Source organism: Adiantum capillus-veneris, chromosome 3 (genome assembly GCF_014529385.1).
Source record: "Adiantum capillus-veneris isolate H3 chromosome 3, ASM1452938v2, whole genome shotgun sequence".
In the NCBI taxonomy this organism is placed as follows: Eukaryota; Viridiplantae; Streptophyta; class Polypodiopsida; order Polypodiales; family Pteridaceae; genus Adiantum; species Adiantum capillus-veneris.
In genome coordinates, this window is record NC_140933.1 from 171,211,749 (window position 1) to 171,234,696 (window position 22,948).

Genomic DNA, 22,948 nt, shown 5'->3' on the forward strand with positions numbered 1-22,948 from the left:
GATAAAGGGTATTTTGGAAAATTTTGAAACTAGATGGGTATTTTAGGAATCTCCTGCCTAGTCTGGCGTGTCGTAGAGTGCAGGTTGATAACGCAGTGTTAGAAAATCGCACGTTGAACATGGGAGGAGCTTCGTCCAAAGCAGCTGCTACACGCAGAGCTACTGCGAGGGAACCGTCAACAAGTGCAGTCTCTCACAAGTACTCTTTCATTGGGGACAACTTTCGAAGCATTGAAGAGGTCTCTCTCTCTCTCTCTCTCTCACACACACACACACACACACACACACACACACACACACACACACACACATTTTGAAAGAGGCATTCATAAGAAAGCCAGTGCATCTCTGAGGTGATATCACCAACTTCGAGGCAAAACGTAAAGATTAAACTTGAAAAATTGAAAAGGATCTGCAACCAAGCGAAGGCACATGCAGCCGTTCACATGGTCCAATAAGCCCAATATCTCACCCACATAAAGAACACCACAAATCGCTGTAAGGAGGGCGGTAGAATGCCAAAGGCCCAAAACCTTTTGTGAAAGACCATAGATGGGAATTGAAGCCGCATACATGCTGCTATGTGGCAAAGAAAACCTCTAATAATGGAGCAATCCCAGAGCAGGTCACTAACAGTCTCTTCCGCGGTTGAGCAACGGACACAACAGATATGACGTGCATTGAGAAAAGAGTTCACCGGGAGAACTTCAAGCAAGCATGGCCAGAGAAAAGATCGCTTCTTCAAAGGCAAGTGCCTCTTTCAAAGAGCAGAGAGTGGCTTCTTCCACCAGATATCAAACTTGTGCATCGACCAAAGGGCATTGCAGTGGTCAGCAATCCAGGGCCGCGGTAGAAGAAGAGCATAAACGTGATGGGCAGACATAGCCTCAAAAGGTGTATCCTGAAAAAACCAGTCAGACATGCAAGCACCCTCAACCAAAGGTGGAATGGACAAAAAGTCAACCAGCATGTGCTGAAGCTCTCTCCAAAGCTGACGGTAATGCATACCAATCCGAAATGTCGAGCGGCAAGGGGAAACCAAAGAGTATAGTCTGCCTCATCAACCACATCACCAACTACTTAAACGCCACGACGAGAGAAAGCATGCTTGCCGAGGCGAACGATCGGCCAAAGTAAGAGAGAATGCGTGACTCCAATGAAGACTTTCCAAACGAAGCGAATTCCCTTTCTGTTGGTGTCGACCACACCATGATTAATGAATTGTAACATCTTTCCATGCAGAAATCAAACTGGAAGTAAGAGGACATTCTGGAATGTGTCCATCCATCTTGCCAAACACGACCTCCCAGAGAGATGGTTGCCAATGACAGAAGGAGGAAGTGACGACATGTCGACACAGACAGACAAGCATAAGAGCCCAAGGTTGATTTTGTTGCACAAGAGTAGGCAACAACATAGCTTTCCTAGCAAGAACATGCCGCACAAGTCGAAGATATTGAGACCACCAAGGCGCTTGGAAGTACAAAGTTTCCTTAATCCTATTTACCACCAACTTTGCCAATATCTTGTAAACAACAGGCATCAAAGTAATTGGCCGCCAATGAGAAAATTGCTTGCAAAGTGCTTGGTGAGGCAACAATATAAGCTCTTTCCATGATATTGGCAAGTCTTGATTCTCCCATGTTGCATTCATCATAAAAAGCAAGGGCTCTTTAAGGAACTCCCAAAAGGAGAGGAAAAACTCCATGATAAGCCCATCCCACCCAGGAGATCGCCAACGGCCCAATGCAAGCAATGCACAATGCAATTTAGGATCAGTGAAAGATTCCTCAAGGCGTTGTCCATCCTGAGAAGAAATGATTGGTTGTACATGAGAGAGCGTTGTCTACATCTGCAGATCAACGTTTGCAGGGCCAGATCAGCCAACAATTCCAGTCTCCTTTCCATCAGCGTTTTCAGCCCAACATGAGGAACGTTTTTTGTCACAAGACGGGCACCACGTGCCAATAGAAAAGAACAGACTGAACAAACTTGGCGGAATTCCACCCCAGAGAATATTGGCCCCAAACCTTGGCGCCCCTTTCGGTATTTGTCGCAAACAGGAGCGCATAACAATATAAAATACATTCGGATAAATAGAATTTATCACTTATTACTGAAGCCAAAGGATATAGAGAGAAATGGATAGAGAGAGAGATAGAGAGTGAGAAGATTGACACAGTACTGGGACCAGAAGATGGGCTGGTCCCCCCCCGTAATAGTATCTTTATTATTGAGGAGAAGTCTATACAAGCACTTGAACCAAACGTATTACCACGTTCGTTCTAGAATAAGACTTGATGGTTCCCGGAAGCCTCAGCTTCCGATTCCTAGGCAAAACCCTATTCCAAGGAACTTCCGTTCCTTATTCCAAATCCTTGAGAACCAAGGTTCTCGCCTCTGGATCTCACCTTCCAGACTCGGGGCATGACATCCCTGCAACTCTTTTCTAACTCTGTTTCCAGAGTCCTCTTCCTGCAGATTAACTCTGCTTTCCTGGACACGAAGTCCTTCCCTTGGGAATTTCAACTTCCGGATCACATCTCGAGAGTCTACCTCTCTTCGATCCGTGGATCTGCTTCCCAAACTTGGGTACGAAACCCTTGGGCTGATCTGGCTCTAGTTCCTCAGAGCGCTTTTCTCCTGCAGAGGCTCATGCCTTCCTCTGCTCCTACTCCCTCACGAAGAGGAAGCACACGTGCAATCAAATACTTAGAGAGCATAACATGAAAATCGTACCTTCAAAGTCTTGACGCACGTAACGCAACTCGGTTCTCGAAAAAGCAATTCCCCGGAAGAGATCTCTACATAGAAAATCCTTTCTTCCAATCCTACACACAAAAGAGGTGTGTTCTTGGGTTCCTTCTCGTAAATCAGCCCCGTCTACGATGTTTATGGGCTGAAAATTGAGAAAAACAGCAGCTTGTCGCGATGGAAACATGCTCCGTAGGCACTTCTTCGTGAGGGAACTCGCGCATTGGGTCTTGGCAACATCGGGTACAGTTGGGACAATCATGGGCATCACCGGCAAACGTCTTCTTTGCGGGTGAACTCTGCAGCAGCATCTCCTTGCAAAAACTGGTCCTCCCTCTGAGTGAGGGCATGTGATGCTTTTATAGTTCCTAGCCATGGGAACGAATAGCTACTCGCGTAGAGATCACGATCGTTTTTTTTTTTTCATTTTTTTTTCATTTTTTTTTCGCTGTTCTGCCAGAAAAAGAGAGAGAGAAAACACTGGCTGATCTGTGGCCTTATTTATCAGATGGCTGGCCACTTATTAAATGGGCGGTCGGCATATTTTAAAAATAGTATGAATCTGTCCAAAAACTCAATAAAACCTTATAAGTTAAAAACAGTGCTTTCACAACACTTCCCAGGCGTCCCTGGATGCAATCACACGCACAGTTGCAATGCAGACATCGACTTCCTCGCGGGAAAGCATTTGCTTTCCTGAAAAGCAATCCCGCTTTCTCAGAAAGCATCTGTTTTTCCTCAAAGTTTCCTCTGAACCCATCTTCATTCAAGTGCTTGCTTTTCCTTGTACACAATTCTAACACAGTTCGGAATTTCCTCTCGACTATGGATATCCCCTTTCCGATGCACGCGTCACCCACCTTGTGACGCATCAGGAATACCCATCACCTAGTCCTTTCCTACCGAACTTACGGTACAACCTCCTTCGCGATGCTCTATGTCACCCATCCTATGACGCATCAGAGATGTCCGTTCCCGGATGGTCGGATACTTCTTTCCGATGCTTCCTGTCACCCATCCAATGTGACGCATCAGAAGCACCCGTTCCTGGTGGCCTTAAAGATATTCCCTTTCACAGTGCTCCTGTCATTACTTTGAATGACGCACTAGGAATACTCCGTACTCGGATGTCTCTAGTGAGAAAAACCCTCTCATTAAAATTCCAATAATTCAGTTAGAATTATTTTTCCTTGATGTTCCAAGCGAGAAAACCCTCTCACTTATAAATCCAATAATTCATTTAGAATTATTTTTCTGTCAGATAAAGCCAATTTAGCAACATCCCTCTCACTTATAAACAGTTGTCCTCAACTGTAGAGGTCCAACTGAACTGCCGGGAAGAAACCGGAAAAATTCCAAATGTTGCTCAATGGTGAGTTGAGCCGGTGCTTTCTCAGTAGAGAACTTAAAAATGAAATTAAACAAAAATTCAATAATTCAATACTTACCTTACCGGATCATCTCTTTCCTCTAGTACCTCGAGGATATCCTTCACCTTTCATTAAACTTACGAGTCAGGTAAGAACTAGTCATTCGCGTCTTTCCAACAGATTGGAAGTTTCCTCATCCGAGAATCTGTTAACTCAATTCCACCTTCTCAATCCCGAGAAGAATAATCCTCCTAGAAATCAATCTAGGTCTTTGCCCTTGCACATAACCTTGCGCTATTAGTCCTGAGGATATTAAACCTCTTGTGTCCTCTCACATAGGGCATGTCGAGAGCATTAAGTTCATGTGAATCTTCCTATGGCAGACAAAGTGTGCTATCTTACCAAAGTAAGTTCTTATTCTGGAGCCTTTGCTTTGGGTAGGCCAATTGTTCTGATTCAAAGTTTCCTTATCCGAGACTCTGTTAACTTGATTCCGTCTTCTCAAATTCGAGAAGAATAATCTTCATAGAAATCAATCTAGGTATCTGTCCTTGCGCATAATCCTGCGCTGTTAGTCCAGAGGGTATTAAACCTCTTGTGTCCTCCCACATAGGGAATGCCCAAGTCATAGAGCATTAAGCTCGATGTCTTTCTTTCACAAACAAAGTTTGCGATCACCTTAGAGAAGGTTCTTGTTCCAGGCCGTCGCTCAACGTAGGCGGACGGTTCCAATCCGAAGATTCTTTGTGCACGGTGGCACTTCCTTCCAATCTTTTCCTCCTGCGAGTTATTACCACCAGCAGTGTTTTTTCGACGCCCATTAGCGTCTCTTCCTTACAAAATCATAAAAAATGATTCACCTTACGAGCATCAATGACGACTTGCAAAATCTCAGACAGATAGGATTTTAGCCATAACATTTTCTGAACGTACGTTCAAACCCGGTTCACAATAGAGTGAACCCTCTTTGATTCTCCTATATGTGGTTAAGGTAATTCTTACCATTTTAAAACGGTTGGCGACTTATATTCTTACGAACATAATAGTTTGAATTTATTCCAGCAGCGTGTAAATGCTACTTGACCTGCTCATGGAGAAACATATACCGCAACCAAAAGTTGCTACTGTAATAGTAAAAGCACATAGCGTACTCAATGATCAACGAGCCATCAAAAAACCTCTTCTCTGTAGAGAAACTCAAATTCTTTCTACCGAACACATCTCAAATAGAGATTATTGTGTCGGAACATCCTTGCGCGCAAAAAGGCACTCAAGAGAGTATAACAAACTCTCGTCCAGTTCCTTGGTATAGGTCTGCATCTTCGTGTGTTATCCATGTACTCAAAAGTGTACATAATTCTTAAGCTGTGTTAGAGTTTCGGTGAACCTAGGAAATTACCTTCCCTTCGTAAGATCTTTAGAGCGAAGACGCTCAACTTGACGATCCCTTGGCTCGACCTTAGAGCAAAACCCGCTCATCAAATAATCTAGGATTTCAATCCTTGGATTCCTCGAGCACAGGCCGTAGTCGTCGCTTTTTCCTTCCGTCGCAAAGAGAGTGTTCATTCACTTGTGTGAAAAGCACTACCATATCTTCCCTTACCGGGTAGGGGGTGTTGATTCATAAGATACTCAAGCTTAGTGAAAGCTTTTCTTGGTTGAAATCTTGGAATGGTTCCTTCCTTTCTGTCGTCCTACCCGCAATAGCAGGTAATTTGTTGGTGAACTACCGGATACGAAATCAATAGTTGACCTTCCGGATGGTTGAGCAAACCAATTCATTGCATAAAGCAATGTTTCAATTCAATTCTACTCTCATAAGCACTCGAGAGTGATCAGTCTTGGTTAGACACATACATATCTCGTGCATAAAAGCAATACGCAGTTTATGGGTTCCTCAAAGATTTAACTTTGATCAAAGACCTACCCTCTTACTTAAAGTTTGAGGGTCTTCCTTTCAAAAAACTCAGGAGTTGGATTGAATTCCCTTCCTCCAAACTTTCTCCGGATAGCAACATATCCTTCGAGGAGAGGTAACAAAAGTTCGTTGTTTTGGTGTTCAATGGTTCCCGTCCCACTGTGGGGATTTGGTTCTATGTACACTGAGGTGTACACTTTCAGCTTTTATTGCTGACTCCACCATCTGCTGCAAAGTATCTTGCAAATGGGTTTACAAAATTCGGGCAAAAGTCCTTCGTTAAATTTGTTTATCTTTCCTTCCTCAGAGAGGATCAAGAGTGGAGCTACCTTGGCAAGAGTGAACCACTACTTGCTTTGACTCACTCGTGTTCCTATTGGGCAAACCGATCCCAATCTTCTTGGATGCCTTCCGTAGAGGAAAAAAATTTGTCGGAAAATTTAGTCTTGAAAGTTTTGTTTTAAGTTCCTTGCAGAGCTTTGGTATACCACCAAGTACTTGCAATCCCCCTTGAGGTGTTTGGTTACTTGCCTCACCTTCGACGCTTTTCAGAAATTGCCGCTTGCAAAGGCAACTTCAAATTGTCGAATGAAAGCGTTAGCTTTTGGGACATTTTCCCATCCGTCAAAAGTATCAAACTTGACCGGAGTGTTCTGAGGTCTAAAGACCATCTTCATATCCTTCCCGGAATGACGGGATTTCTTGGCTATGGTTATGGATTGATGTTCATGGATATTTTTTGGAATGTGAAGGATCTCGAGCATTCCGCTCCTTGGATTCTCTAGGTTCTTGAGCATCATGCTCTTGTTGCCTTCTCAGAGAATCCCAAGTCTTGTGTCGACTTCTTGCAGAGAGAAATAAAAATTTCAACTCTGCGAGCTTTTTCCTGCAAGACTTAGGTTTCCGCCTGCTTACTTCTCTCTTGGCTTGTCATGGCTTCTTCCCGTATCTTCCCAGAGTCGTCCTCCTTTACAGAGAAAGAGAGGAGACCATGCTCTGATACCACTATCACAAACGGGAGCGCATAACACTATAAAATACATTCGGATAAATAAAATTTATCACTGATTACTGAAGCCAATCGATATAGAGAGAAATGGATAGAGAGAGAGAGTGAGAAGATCGACACAGTACTGGGGACCAGAAGATGGGCTGGTCCCCCCCCGTAATAGTATCTTTATTACTGAGGAGAAGTCTATACAAGCACTCGAACCGAATGTATTACCACGTTCGTTCTAGAATAAGACTTGATGGTTCCCGGAAGCCTCAGCTTTCGATTCCTAGGGCAAAACCCTATTCCAAGGAACTTCCGTTCCTTATTCCAAATCCTTGAGAACCAAGGTTCTCGCCTCTGGATCTCACCTTCCAGACTTGGGGCATGACATCCCTGCAACTCTTTTCTAACTCTGTTTCCAGAGTCCTCTTCCTGCAGATTAACTCCGCTTTCCTGGACACGAAGTCCTTCCCTTGGGAATTTCAACTTCCGGATCACATCTCGAGAGTCTACCTTTCTTCGATCCGTGGATGTGAGTGAGGGCATGTGATGCTTTTATAGTTCCTAGCCACGGGCACGAATAGCTGCTCGCGTAGAGATCGCGGTCTTTTTTTTTTTTCAACTTTTTTCATTTTTTTTTCGCTGTTCTGTCAGAAAAAGAGAGAGAGAAAACGCTGGCTGATCTATGGCCTTATTTATCAGATGGCTAGCCACTTATTAAATGGGCGGCCTGCATATTTTAAAAATAGTATGAATCTGTCCAAAAACTCAATAAAACCTTATAAGTTAAAAACAGTGCTTTCACAACACTTCCCAGGTGTCCCTGGATGCAATCACACGCACAGTTGCAATGCAGACATCGACTTCCTCGCGGGAAAGCATCTGCTTTCCCGAAAAGCAATCCCGCTTTCTCAGAAAGCATCTGTTTTTCCTCAAAGTTTCCTATGAACCCATCTTCATTCAAGTGCTTGCTTTTCCTTGTGCACAATTCTAACACAGTTCGGAATTTCCTCTCGACTATTCATATCCCCTTTCCGATTCACCTGTCACCCACCTTGTGACGCATCAGGAATACCCATCACCTAGTCCTTTCCTACCGAACTTACGGTACAATCTCCTTCGTGATGCTCTATGTCACCCATCCTATGACGCATCAGAGATGTCCGTTCCCGGATGGTTGGATACTTCTTTCCGATGCTCCCTGTCACCCATCCGATGTGACGCATCAGAAGCACCCGTTCCTGGTGGCCTTACAGATAATCCCTTTCACAGTGCTCGTGTCATTACTTTGAATGACGCACTAGGAATACTCCGTACTCGGATGTCTCTAGTGAGAAAAACCCTCTCACTTAAAATTCCAATAATTCATTTAGAATTATTTTTCCTTGATGTTCCAAGCTCTCACTTATAAATCCAATAATTCATTTAGAATTATTTTTCTGTCAGATAAAGCCAATTTAGCAACAGTATTTCTTTATATTGCATCAACACAGTACAAGCCGGTACTCCAGACTCTGCACCTTCTCCAGGAAGCATGCCAGAGAATGAGCCCTTAGCACATATTAAAGGCCCTTTGCCTATGAAAAGCAGTTTACATGAAAAGCCTTCAAACTCAAAAGCTTCTGGTCCAAAAGCAATGCCAAAAAGCTGCTAGCGTAAATCACGGAATTCCGTACAACTACCATGTCAGCAATCAACGCAAATCGCGGAAATCCGTACAGCTTGCCACGTCAGCACTGTCAACGTAATTTTCGGAAATGTGCCACGTCATCAGTTCCACGCTGTGTGTGTAAGGGTCCAACTTTATTCTAGTCCTTTATGTCACTTGGGGCCCCATCAGGCGGGGTCCCCATAAGTTGGTAGGACTTCTTCTTCTGTTACTTCTTCTTCTTAGGGTTTAGGCCCCTTAGCCGGCATCTGTAAGTTTGCTCCATTCTTCAGGGCTTTGACACGTTAGCAGTTTGTGACATCTCCCCTTCTTGAAAGAGAGTAATCATCCGCGATTACAACATATCTGTAAAAACAACTCAAGTTAGGTAAAAAATTTCCGAGGGTCATTTTGAGGGACAATCAGTTTGCTCTTGTTGTTAAGGAGTTAGCTTCTCCTTTCGGCTCTTTTGGTCAAGAAGTTGGCTTCTCCTCTCGTCCAGATCGGAACTCTTGATATTCCGGTGTAGTAAAATTAGCCATCACACCTAGACCGCACCGATCTTCCACGGGTGTCTTGATGCATGAAAATTACATACCCAGGCAATCTCATCCAATTAGGAATATTCAGTGGTTGGCACATCACAATGCAACACAAATGCTCACATATGCATGTTACAAGACATAGAAACATAAAGCCGCCGATGAACACTTCCCCCGCAAATAACCATCCGAGTCCGGGCCATGAGCCGTTCAACGATTCCCTCATCACTCCTCCCGTAAATAACCTAAAAAGGTCCGGGCCATGAGATATAGAGGCCTTTTACAACCAAACACCCCCTAGACCGCAGCCTGTGTCGTTTGGAGGTGCTAAGAGTAACCACTGCTCAAACTTCTTAATACTTCCCCCGTAATAACCATGCAGATCTGGGCCATGAGTAACAACAACTAATACTCTCTCTGCAAATAACCACAAGGGTCCGGGCCATGAGTAAAAACAACACTTTTCAATCATTCAATACTCCCTCCGCAAATAACCACAAAGGTCCGGGCCATGAGTATGAACAAGCATTCTCAAATATCATTTCCCGCTACTCCACCTAGGAGTAAAATTGTAACTGCTGACATGTCAAAGCCTAAAGAATGGAGCCAACTTACAGATGTGGCCGAGGGGCCTAAACTGTCACAAAGTGATGACGTGGCTGCCCGAGAGTAGAAACCCTAACCCTAATTTCTGCCAGAAACCCTAATTGCTGAAACCCTAATTTTGAAAACCCTAACCCTAAAACCTGCAAACCCTAATTTTGGAAACCCTAACCCTAAAACTTGCAAACCCTAATTCTAGAAACCCTAACCCTAAAATTGTAGAAACCCTAACCCTAACCCTAACCCTAAGGACAGCAATAAGATTTCCGTGTTTTGCGTTGACTGATGACGTGGCAAGCTGTACAGATTTCCGTGATTTACGCTAGCAACTTTTGGCATTGCTTTGTGGACCTGAAGCTTTTGAGTTTTAAAAGCTTTTTACTGTAATTGCTAGGGTATGGGGCTAGGGCTCTCTGGCATGCTTCCTAGAGAAGGTGCAGAGTCTTGAGTACCGGCTTGTACTGTGTTGATGCAATATAAAGAAATACCGAAAGGGGCGCCAAGGTTTGGGGCCAATACTCTCTGGGGTGGAATTCCGCCACTTGTGTCGCGTGTGGTCTCTCTCTCTTTCAGTTCAGTTGTTATTGAAGTGCTAAAAGTCTGTTTAGTTTGTTCTTTTCTATTGGCACGTGGTGCCCGTCTTGTGACAGTGGTATCAGAGCATCAGGCATGTGCTTTTCTGAAAGCATACCGGTCTTACAAAAAAGCAGACAGATCTATTGATGGAATTTTATTTGAGGTATCTTCGCCCTCCGACCCGGACTTATTAGCCACTCCCACCCTTACTTCATCGCTCATCGGGCGCGCTCCCGTCTTCACCGCAAGTGTCTTACAGGGCATAAGTCAATTAAGAACCCAATACTTGGAATTCATGGATTCAGGAATATATTTGCAGTTTCTGCTCAACGAGCTTCACGACATTCTTTCGCTGCATCCTCAGCAGAATCTTTCGATTGTGCAAAGTTTTTAACAATTTTTGAACTACATGTTACCCTTCGATGCCCCAGGTGGTACCTCCTCCTCCGGCACCAGAAAGTACGAGAGCTTCCACCGGCAACCTTCTCAGCCATCTGTTCCGATTGGGGGAGTCTTCAGGAATATGGTGCAGCCAGTCAAATTTTTCACTTTTTCCCGGGTGAAAGATCGCAAGAAAGTATTGCAGTTCCTACAGCAATTCGACAACATCTATGCTTTGGGGAACTATACAGAAGAATCCAAGATTTCTTCAGCAGTGGGATTGCTTAAAGATAATGCTATGCAATGGTGGAGTTCAATCGCGACACAACCGCATGCTCCAAGGACCTGGCAAGCTTTCAAGACAGTTTTTGCACGTAGTTACATGACTTCGATGTTTGAAGTCCGGATTTTGGCAGAGTGGGGCAACTTGAAAATGCTTGCCACCGAAACCATGGACGACTATAACCAAAGGTTTCTCGACGTGTACCTTCCGGTGTCCTTTAAGTTCATTCCCTTGGAGGACCAGTGCGAGCACTACACCATTGGACTACCATCACCATTGCAGGAATATTGTCTCTCCAAGCAAGTCTCTACCATGCAAGAGCTTATGGACCATGCCGCGGTCGGCTACAAGCTCATGAAAGGAAAGTTGGAGTTCACCACAGAAGAATGTCCGGCCACTAACCAGAACTCCGGGCAACAACGAACAAATTCTTGGGAATCCCGTGCAAACCTCAATGGCCTCGTTTGACACAACGTCAACGAGACGCCTTGTTACAAGAAGGTAGATGCTTCGAATGTTTCCAAACAGGGCATACGTTCAATACATGTCCTGAGCGAGCCTCGACGTCCTCAGTGCAACCTTCTGCTCCCACGACAGACAGATCCCCACGGACACCTCCGGCCAGGAAGGCTAGACCTGCTATTGGACTAGTACTCGATATTTATAGTATACACCTCGAGAGTTTTAATGAATTATGCAGAGCTTATGGAAAAGTCAAAAGCTTGAAAGCCCTTATTTTCTTTGACCCCGGAGCTATGGAGAACTTCATCCATCTAGAATTCTTGAAGCAGATGCACTTTGATTATGATGCAGAGGGTGGAGAAATTGAAGCTGAGCTAGCCACAGGGAAAACTCAGAAAGTGGTACCGCTCATTGGTGCACTTCCAGTGACTATACAAGATTGTCATGGAAAAGCCGATTTCCACATTATGAAGCTGGGCAATTGCGACGTTCTCTTGGGCATGCCCTGACACGACAAGAATGATGCAACTCTCCAGGTCCGGAACCGAACCATCATCGTGATGCAAAAGGGCAAGCCCGTTGTCCTCAAAGTTCGATTGTCCGAACAAAACCCTGAATGACCTCTCTAGTTGTTTTCTAGTTAGATACTTTTGAACATTGTTTGAGAACGTATTGTTTGAACTTTGTTTGAAATGGATGCTATCTGTTTTAAACCTGTCTTGGTGCCGATTTGAAATGTTTGACTCTGGTTTCAATACTGGTTCCATTGATTGGTGAATTTTACTCACGGGTGGAGAAGTGAGAAATACTGTTTTGGTATTGTTTGAACCTCGGAACGATGCAGTCCGATGCTTGGGGAGCGTTTCGTTGTATGCTAGAAAACCTCGGAACGATGCAGTCCGATGCCTGGGGAGCGTTTCGTTGTATGCTAGAAAACCTCCGAACGACACAGGCCGATGCCTGGGGAGCGTTTGGTTGTATGCTTGAACCTCCGAGTGATGCAGACTGTGGTCTGGGGAGCGTTTGGTTGTACAGTCTTCTGAGCTCATGGCTCGGACCTTTTTAGGTTATTTGCGGGGGAAGTGACGAGGTAGTCGTTGAATAGCTTCATACCACAGACCGTTTGTCTCGGGGGAGTGCTCAACGGCGCTGTTTGTTGTGTTTTGTAACATGCATATGTGAGCATTTGTGTTGCATTGTGATGTGTCAATTACTGAATATTCCTAATTGGATGAGATTGCCTGGGTATGTAATTTTAGTGCATCAAGACACCCGTGGAAGATCAGTATGGTATGGGTGTGATGGCTAATTTTACTATGCCGGAATATCAAGAGTTTCGATCTGGACAAAAGGAGAAGCTAACTCCTTGATCAAAACAGCCGAAAGGAGAAGCTAACTCCTTGATCAAAAGAGCAGAAAGGAGAAGCTAACTCCTTAATAAAAAGTGCAAACTAATTGTCCCTCGGAATGTCCCTCAAAAATTTTAAGCTAACTTGAGTTGTTTTGCAGATATGCTGTAATCGCGGACGGTTACTCTCTTTCAAGAAAGGGAGATGTAACAAACTGCTGAGGTGTCAAAGCCTAAAGAATGGAGCCAACTTACAAATGTGGCCGAGGGGCCTAAACTGTCACAAAGTGATGACATGGCTGCTCGAGAGCACAAACTCTAACCCTAATTTTTGCCAGAAACCCTAATTGTTGAAACCCTAATTTTGAAAACCCTAACCCTTAAACCTGAAAACCCTAATTCTGGAAACCCTAACCCTAAAACTTGCAAATCCTAATTTTAGAAACCCTAATCCTAAAACTACAAAAACCCTAACCCTAACCCTAAGGACAGTAGAAAGATTTCCGCGTTTTGTGCTAGCTGATGACGTGGCAAGCTGTACGGATTTCCGTGATTTACGCTAGCAGCTTTTCGCATTGCTTTTTGGACCAGAAGCTTTTGAGTTTTAAAAGCTTTTTACTGTAACTGCTTTTCAGGCCAAGGGCCTTTAAATATGAGGCTAGGGCTCATTCTCTGGCATGCTTCCTGGAGAAGGTGCAGAGTCTTGAGTACCGGCTTGTCCTGTGTTGATGCAATATAAAGAAATACCGAAAGGGGCGCCAAGGTTTGGGGCCAATACTCTCTGGGGTGGAATTCCGCCACTCCGTGTCGCGTGTGGTCTCTCTTTTAGTTTTTAGTTGTTATTGAAGTGCTAAAAGTCTGTTCAGTCTGTTCCTTTCTATTGGCACGTGGTGCCAGTCTTGTGACAAAAATCACCAATAATTGAAACCAGTATTAAAACCAGAGTCAAACAATTCAAATCGGCACCAAGACAGGTTCAAAACAGATACTATCCATTTCAAACAAATTCTAAACAGGATCACCAAACAAGTTCTCAAACAAATTTCAAACTTAAAAAGCAATCTCGACATCAGTCGAGCTCGAAAAGTCGACTAACTTTCCATCCTGAAACCTGCTTAAAAAAATTAGGGTTAGGCTCATTCCATAGGGTTGTAGCCGAGCACAGCATGGTCCATCAAAGAGAGAGAGAGAGAGAGAGAGAGAGAGAGAGAGAGAGAGAGAGAGAGAGAGTGGTGGAATTCCACCCCAGAGAGTATTGGCCCCAAACCTTGGCGCCCCTTTCGGTATTTCTTTATATTGCATCAACACAGTACAAGCCGGTACTCCAGACTCTGCACCTTCTCCAGGAAGCATGCCAGAGAATGAGCCCTTAGCACATATTTAAAGGCCCTTGGCCTATGAAAAGTAGTTTACATGAAAAGCCTTCAAACTCAAAAGCTTCTGGTCCAAAAGCAATGCCAAAAAGCTGCTAGCGTAAATCACGAAATTCCGTACAATTGTCATGTCAGTAGTTAGCAGCAAAACACGGAATTCTGTATAGCTTGCCACGTCAGCACTGTCAGCGTAATTTTTGAAAATGTGCCTCGTCATTAGTTCCACGCTGTGTGTGTGTGTGTGTGAGGGTCCAACTTTATTCTAATCCTTTATGTCACTTGGGGCCCCATCGGATGGGGTCCCCATAAGTTGGTAGGACTTCTTCTTCTGTTACTTGTTCTTCTTAAGGTTTAGGCCCCTCCGCCGGCATCTGTAAGTTGGCTCCATTCTTGAGGGCTTTGACACGTCAGCAGTTTGTGACATTTTCAGCTAAGACGGCCAACATTTTCAGCTTTGAAGTGCCAACAGACTTCAACCCTAGCCTCGTCATGGTTGCAAACCTTAGCCATCAACATCGCTAGCGGATTCCAGCATTCAGTCATAGTGTCGTCGTCGTCGTCAACACAGTACCCTAGTATCTAGCACCCCTTGTCATCGTCATCGTTGTCGACATAGACTCATCAGAACCTTGTCGTCGTCGTCGACACAGACCCATTAGAACCTCGTCGTCGTCGTCGTCGACATAGACCCATCAATACCTCCTCGTCGTCGTCATCGTCGTCGAGATAGAACCTATCAGTGCCTCGTCGTCGTCGACATAGAAACCATCAGTACCGATCAGTACCTCAATACCCATCAATAGCCTCAGTACCTGCAATACTCAACACTTGCAGTATCTCAATAGTACCTAGCATCAGTACCCATTAGCATCAACATCTCAACATTTAGTCATTGTATCAACATTGTGCAAGAATAAAGAAAGTACTTTCTTTGGCTTTGGGGCACTTTAGGGTTTGGGACCCGACATTCGGTGTCGTCTCTTTTCTCTCTCCTCTCTCTCTTGTGTCTCTCTTTCATTCAGTTCAGTTCAGTTCTTTCAAGTGAAGTAAAGTGTCTCTTTTGTTTGTGCGGAGTACTAGATCCGAGCTAAATCCTTAAACACTTCCGTTGCACCTGACATTGGTAGCAGAGCTCTGTGCGTGCTTCGGTTTGCGAACTCAAGGGAAGAACCTAAAGAAGAACCCCAGAAGAACCACTGAGAACCCAAGTAGAACCAACAACCCAAAGAACTTCTCTCAAGTTTTTTTCCCTTAAAGAAGCTTCTGGTCTTTACCCCGGACTTGTTAGCCTCTTAGCACCATTAGTATCAAGCATCCAGTACCAAATTCTCTCTTCATTGCAATGTCTTTTAACGAAGATCGACATGGGATACACGACAATCCAGATCTTGAGTACCAGGATCTACTTGCCTCTTATGCGGATATGGAAGGGACATGATTCCTGACCCTCTTTTGCATTCGTTGTCACGAGGACGTGGCAGCTGTTAACTATGTCACGAGGACGTGGCAACTGCTAACCTTAGTTGTTGGTTTCTTTTCAATGATTTTTGTTTTATTTCTGAGACCCTCTTTTTGAAGTTGCAAATGGTCGGACATTGTATGGCCAATGTGAACGGTAGTTTCACCCGCAGACGGGAAGTTGGTCGACACTGGAAATCGTATAGTAAGAGGATGTCTACGCTCAGTGCAAGATCATGTAGGTCCCCACGTCGCACTTAGCAAGTTGGTGGATACTAGGACGTGAACTCAATAAAGGCATAAAGTCAAGGTGGGATCACCAACAGAAAGTATCCGAAAGTGGGGCCACATTGCACTTTTGGATGCGGTCCCAATGAGGATAGATGGTCAGATGACCAATGGGAGCCTAACGGAATCATCTCCTAAAAATTAGGGAGCTACTATTTTGGGCCGTGAAATATGTTCGCGTCATTATCTTCGGTATGACAAGGGGAACATTCTACAACTCTGCCACAAAGTCAACTGGGCAACCAGTCGGGAGATTTTTAGGCGGCAACCCCGAAACGGGAAAATGCCTGTAAACGCGCCAAGTGGCACATTTCTGTGCACTTTCCTCTTGCATCAAGAAGTGGCGTTGAATTTGTAGCTGGTAGACTCATTTTTCAGCTTTTGTCACGGGTTAAGAGCTATGGAGTGATTTCTTTCGCTCTCATGTAGAGTGTGGTGCTAGGAGTGATGCCCTGCACACTACACACTGCTCTCTCTCTCCCCTACGTGCAGTTATGTGATGCCCCACAAGAGGGCTCTTCATTTGATTGATGTACAGTTGTGTGGGTTCATGCTTTTGTGCTGAGGCAAGAGCCTCCTTGAGCAAGAACAGGGGTAGCTAACTGCTACTCCAAAGCAGGCACCGGTGAGGGTCATAACCTCACCGTACAGGTGCGTTTTCAGCGCTGTGTATGCGCTGTAAATTGACTGTTTTCCAGCTATACGGACGCCAGAACCATTGGGAATAGTGCACCACTGGCAAAGGAGAGTTAGGGGACTGTTTGGGGCTGAAAACAGGGCAAAAACCAGTAAATGCAGCGTGCTGAATTTATTGTTTTTGGGTAGGAATCAAAGGGTTTATGCCAGTGGAAGTGAGTTCCAGCAGGGGAATTGGTTTCGTGCAAGTTTTGGGGTTGTTATGCTGCCGAAATTTGGCCAAAACAGGTGGTATCTAGCGGGATACATGTAAAGGATTCCCAGGACTCTACTTCGTAATTTACCCTCTCAAAGTATAAAGAAATACCGAAAGGGGTGCCAATTTTGGGGCCTACAGGTTGTCGGCGTCTGCTCGGAGCATTCTAGCTTCCGAGCCGTGCGTGTGCTTAAGTGTTAATTCCCGTCGCAGGTTTCCTTTATACATTCTCTCTGTGTGTGTCTAAAGTAAAGAATTTCGGGTGAAAGCCAAAGCCTACCGCCCCACAGGCCGATTTCAAGGTTCCATTGCCGGGACATCAATCACTTTTTCCTCAAAGAGTGAGCCTCGGTTGTTTTGGATAAAGACAAAGAGTACAGGAACGCGGGATTACACTATGGCCGACAAAGGGAAGGGCATTATGGAGGAGGGTTCCTCTTTGAAGGGAAGACAAGAAACTGCTATGGTGTTCGAGATTGGCGAGAGCTCACGGCCACGTCAGTCTGTAGCTCCTGTTGATGTCAATGTCCCTCCAGTAGTACAGGGCTTTATGACTGGGCAACTTGAGGATAATGCGTTTAGGACTCAGTTAGTTGCCGCGGTGAATGTCTTTTCGCAATTGGTGCAAGATCCAAGTTTTATGGAGTTCTTGCAAGCGCTACCAGGGCAACAGCAAAATAGGCAACCTACACCGCGTACAGAGCTTGTTCAAGCTCAAGCCCAAGTACTTCATGCGACTCAGCAGGAAAGGGAACACTCGCATGTTGTGTCACGTGACACATCCAACCCTATGTGTCCGTGGACAAGCTACAGCATGATTAGGGTTCAGCCTATCCAGTCAGTCTATATTAGAAGTGATCTGGCACTTTTGTGAGTCTATTCGTAGACCGTGCATGCCCAGTCACTTAGTGTAGATGCATATCCTTTGGTTGCACACAACATGATCATAAGCATTCCCATAAGAATCCATCAGAATCAGTCAGGGGAATTTTCCAGTGCATTTAGCCTATTTTACCTATTTTTGACATTTTTCACTTATTATTTTTAAGTGACTTTTGTTGGAAAGTAGGTAGGGCAATTTTGCTAAGTTTGTATATAAGCAAACTAGAGTTAGCATTATTTGGCAGAAGAGGCAACATGAGCCAAGCTCAGCAGGCAACTTCTCAACAAGAACTTGGTGGATCCCCTCCAAGCAAAGACATCAACACCTAGCGTTTTGCTAGCTTCATCCTTAGTGTTTTCAGCAAGAGAACATCGCCATCACCTGCATCAACCTGGCGTTTTCCCATCAAGAGATCATCGCCACACATCCCCCATCAGCTAGCTTTTTTGAAGATCCCTTCCCAAGCGTTTTTGGAACCCCAGCAACCTAGCGTTTTTGACAGACATCAGCCTAGCGTTTTCATCAGGTATGACCTCAACATGCAGCGTTTTTCAACCATGAAGAACCTGCAAGTTAAACCTTTAAAGAGTAGTAGATTCAGCCCTAAGAAGCCTCAGTTTTCAGTCTAAGACCTGCAGATTTTCAGCGACAAAGATCATCAGAAAACAGCCCCAAAATCAACATTTTTGTACTAGACGCAGATTTCAGCCCATAGCGTTTTTGGACAGCAGATACTCACTTGCAGATTTCAGCCTTTAGACCGGTGTCGTTATCCCCGTCGTCATCGTCAACATAGCATAGACTTGCATCAGTCACATGCATTCAGTTTGTACCAGATTGTGCAATCATAAGTAGACCACTCTCGCCGACGAGAGTGGGACCTTCGGAGGAGGGTTTTATGTCGTCTCTGGTGTCGTATCTCTCTTCTCTCTCTATCTCTCAGTCTCATATACTTGCATGCACAGTGTCCATTTACTTTGTTTGTGATCATAGCATTCTCATTAAGAACGGAAGGCTCTCTGTTCCATAAGAACAAAAGGAACCTTGAGCACAGTTTGGAGCACTCATCTTGAGCAAAGCGCAAACATTCATTCCGCTGCACCTTACGTTGGTATCAGAGATTTGGTAGTGTTCTGTATCACTCAAGGAAAGAACCACAAGAATCACAAGAATTTTTTTTTGCTTGTTGCGGTCGTACGAACCCAAGTTTGCTTGGGCGTGTCGATTCCTAATTGTGTTTTTGAAGAGTGACAGGAATCCTAGGAAAGAAGAGCTTGTCCAGCCTCCCCTTGTGCCTCTTTTCACTCATTGAGAGCGGACCGTGCACTTAGCGGCCGGCCAATCAACGTGAGGTGGGAAAAAGCAACCTTGGTGTGAGCGCAAGGCCGCCAAGGGGTGCGCCCGCGGAAAAGAGCGAAACTCGGGTGAAGATAAGATCTTTTTCAAACACAGATTGCGAGCTAAAGAATAACCTCAAGAACCTCAAGAACCCAAGAACCCAAGTTCCTCGTGAACTTAAGAACCCAAGACCACAAGAACCCACAAGAACCCAAGACTTCAGTGGATGGTCATCACTCGAAGCGGAATGGATACTTCGCTTGGAGGTGATGAGCATGAGAGAGGCGAAGAAGAATTTTCCCCACCAGGAGGTTTTTCCGACCCTCCCCCTTTCCCATCTACGTCAAGGATTGCACTAACTCCTATGGAGGAGTTGAAGCAGTTGTTTATGGAAAGAAAGCTAGAACGCGAAGAAAAAGAAGCAGAAAGAAAGGCCTACGAAGAAGAAATGGCAGCCATAGAGCGTCAGTACGACTTGGAAGGAAAAGAAAGTCAAGCAAGATTTAATCGCGAGAACAAAGCAAGAATGCAAGAGATGTTGCGACTCGTTTCTCAAGTGCAGGCACATATGCAAGAGATTCAGGAAAAGGAGACTCTCTCAGTTTCTTCTTCTCCAAAGCATGACACACATGATTTGCATGATGATTTGAATGACAATGATTTGCATGATGATAAGCATGATGATTTGAATGATAATGATGAGCATGATGTTTTGGATGATTATGTGAAGCATGATGATGATTTGCTTGACAATGATGAGCATGATGATTTGCACGATCAAGATGTGATTTCTCACAAGCATGATGATTTGCATGATCAAGATGTGATTTCTCACAAGCATGATGAGTTGCATGAAGAAGATGTGATTGTTCACAAGAAGGATGAGTTAGTGGATACTTTTGCTAGCGAAGCTAACCTCGTTGCAGATTCGATCAATCACGAAGGATCGATCTTGGCTCTCGAGCCTAGGTCCATAGAACCCTCACAGGAAGTATTATGTGTTCGCATGATTAGTACGCACGCATTGTTCGTGTGTTTCATTCGTGATCGTTTCCTGTATTTTTGTCAGCGTCTCTATGTGATCCCTTTTCCTAGCCATGACATATTGTACGTTGAGCACGTTTCACTCATGGATGAGCACGAATGTATGTGGATTGTCCATGAAAAGCTGAAAAGTATGCATTCAAGGAAGTCACATTCCATGTCTCTTCCTTGGCACGACACAGTTGTAGAAAGAGCACATGAAAGGATGAGCACCAAGCATGGGCATTTCCGTTGTGAATTGCCACAGTTGATTGCTCTAGATCATAAGAGAAAGATTCGATCTCATTGTTTGTGTGTGTGTGGTGAACGGTTTAGCACTCCGTATCTTTGTTCATCTACATTGCATGCACAGTCTTTAAGGAAGACAAGATTTTTTCCACTCACTTTACATGGAATAGGTATGTTCATGGTTTTGTGTTGGAAATGGTTTCAGGAATTTTCAGCCATGGAGATTCTTGAAGAAGAAAGAAGCATGACACTCGACGAAGTTGAAGCATTGAAGGAGCCACAAAAGACTTTGTGTCGCTTTCGGCGCGGCCCAAAGAAGCAAGCGTTGCAGACCTTTATGAAGTTCAAGTACCGCGCGACCCACACATCAGAGTGGGCCGACGAAGAGTCCCTTCCAGGATTCCAGATGCTATTGGCGATCTCCCTCGACGCCATACAGTTCGGTACTAGTATCTCACTTTGAAAAGGAGGGGATGTCACGTGACACATCCAACCCTATGTGTCCGTGGATAAGCTACAGCATGATCAGGGTTCAGTCAGTCCAGTCAGTTTAGATTAGAAGTGATTTGGCACTTTTGTGAGTCTATTAGTAGACCGTGCATGCCCAGTCACCTAGTGTAGATGCATATCCTCTGGTTGCACACAGCATGATCATAAGCATTCCCATCAGAATCCATCAGGGAAATTTTTCAGTGCATTTAGCCTATTTTACCTATTTTTGACATTTTTCACTTATTATTTTTAAGTGACTTTTGTTGGAAAGTAGGTAGGGCAATTTTGCTAAGTTTGTATATAAGCAAACTAGAGTTAGCACTATTTGGCAGAATAGGCAACAAGAGCCAAGCTCAGCAGGCAACTTCTCAACAAGAACTTGGTGGATCCTCTCCAAGCAAAGACATCAGCACCTAGCGCTTTGCTAGCTTCATCCTTAACGTTTTCAGCAAGAGAACATCGCCATCACCTGCATCAACCCGGCGTTTTCCCATCAAGAGATCATCGCCACACATCTCCCATCAACTAGCGTTTTTGAAGATCCCTTCCCTAGCGTTTTTGGAACCCCAGCAACCTAACGTTTTTGACAGACATTAGCCTAGCGTTTTCATCAGGTACGACCTCAACATGCAGCGTTTTTCAGCCATGAAGAACCTGCAAGTTCAGCCCCTAAAGAGTTGCAGATTCAGCCCCAAGAAGCCTCAGTTTTCAGTCTAAGACCTGCAGATTTTCAGCAACAAAGATCATCAGAAAACAGCCCCAAAATCAGCGTTTTTGGACTAGCCGCAGATTTCAGCCCATAGCGTTTTTGGACAGCAGATACTCACTTGCAGATTTCAGCCTTTAGACCAGTGTCGTCATCCTCGTCGTCATCGTCAACATAGCTTAGACTTGCATCAGTCACATGCATTCAGTTTGTACCAGATTGTGCAATCATAAGTAGATCACTCTCGCCGACGAGAGTGGGGCCTTTAGAGGAGGGTTTTACAACGTCTCTGATGTCGTATCTCTCTTCTCTCTCTATCTCTCAGTCTCATACACTTGCACGCACAGTGTCCATTCACTTTGTTTGTGATCATAGCATTCTCTCATTAAGAACGGAAGGCTCTCCCTTCCATTAGAAAAAAAGGAACCTTGAGCACAGTTCGGAGCACTCATCTTGAGCAAAGCGCAAACATTCATTCCGTTGCACCTTACATGTTGTGGAGTTAGGGGCTCCAAAACAGGTCCCTCATCGTGCTTGAACAGGTGGCTAGAACGCCTATTCCACAGGTTATGCCAGTTCAGCCCGCCACTTTCAGAGCTCGCATGCTGTCTTGAATGGACAGGGAACTGATTACCAGGCAATGCACCTAGTTTTTCCACCACCCACGGTACATCCTGGGTATTTCGGGGGTGGATTAATGTTCCAACGTATGGCTGGTTATGCGCTTGGAAGTCTGCCATACATGCCAAGAACAGTGTTTGGGGGTATGCAATGCATGATGCCAAACCCCATGTATGGTAGTATTGGCATGCAGCAAGGTTTTCAGTGCAACCAAGGCCAGTTTGGGGTGCCACAGGGTCATTTTGGCATGGCTGGTTTTTTTGGACAGCAGCCAGATATCGCACCCCTGACGCAAAATGTTAATGGCCAAGATGTGCCGATCATGCCTACTACAGTGCCCATGTTGCAGACTATTCCTTATGACAATTTGGGGGCACTGGAGAAGCCGAAAGCTTACAAAGAAGGTGGTGCAGCCGTTAAGTTTAGTACTTTCAATGGCTTTGAAGATAAAGCAAAGGCTCTCACTTTCCTCGAGCAGTTTGATACAGCTTATGTAGAGGGAATTTTACAGAGGCCTCTAAGGTCAGGAAAGCTGCCACTTTCTTAAAGGACAATGCGCTTACATGGTGGACGACATTGTTAATGTAAGGACAGGCACCCGCCACTTGGGTTTACTTCAAGCAAATGTGTCAATGAATTTGAAGCCGACGTCATGACAGATTGGCACCAGCTTACTTCAACTACATGCAAGAGCTTGCTGGAGTATAATCGGAGGTTTTGTAAAGCGTTACTCTCAGTGACCTCCT

The 22,948-nt window shown here is 44.7% G+C and overlaps 1 protein-coding gene across 1 annotated transcript in view; it reads left to right on the forward strand.

Moving 5' to 3' along the window:
• The first annotated feature begins 38 nt into the window (after nucleotides 1-38).
• LOC147462185 (E3 ubiquitin-protein ligase RGLG5-like) overlaps nucleotides 39-22,948 on the forward strand; it is a 68,214-nt gene continuing 45,304 nt past the window's right edge. The window contains exon 1 of the mRNA XM_086509588.1: nucleotides 39-239. Within this exon, the coding sequence (XP_086365714.1) occupies nucleotides 120-239 (120 nt within the window). The 5' untranslated portion in view covers nucleotides 39-119. The remainder of the gene's footprint in view (nucleotides 240-22,948) is intronic.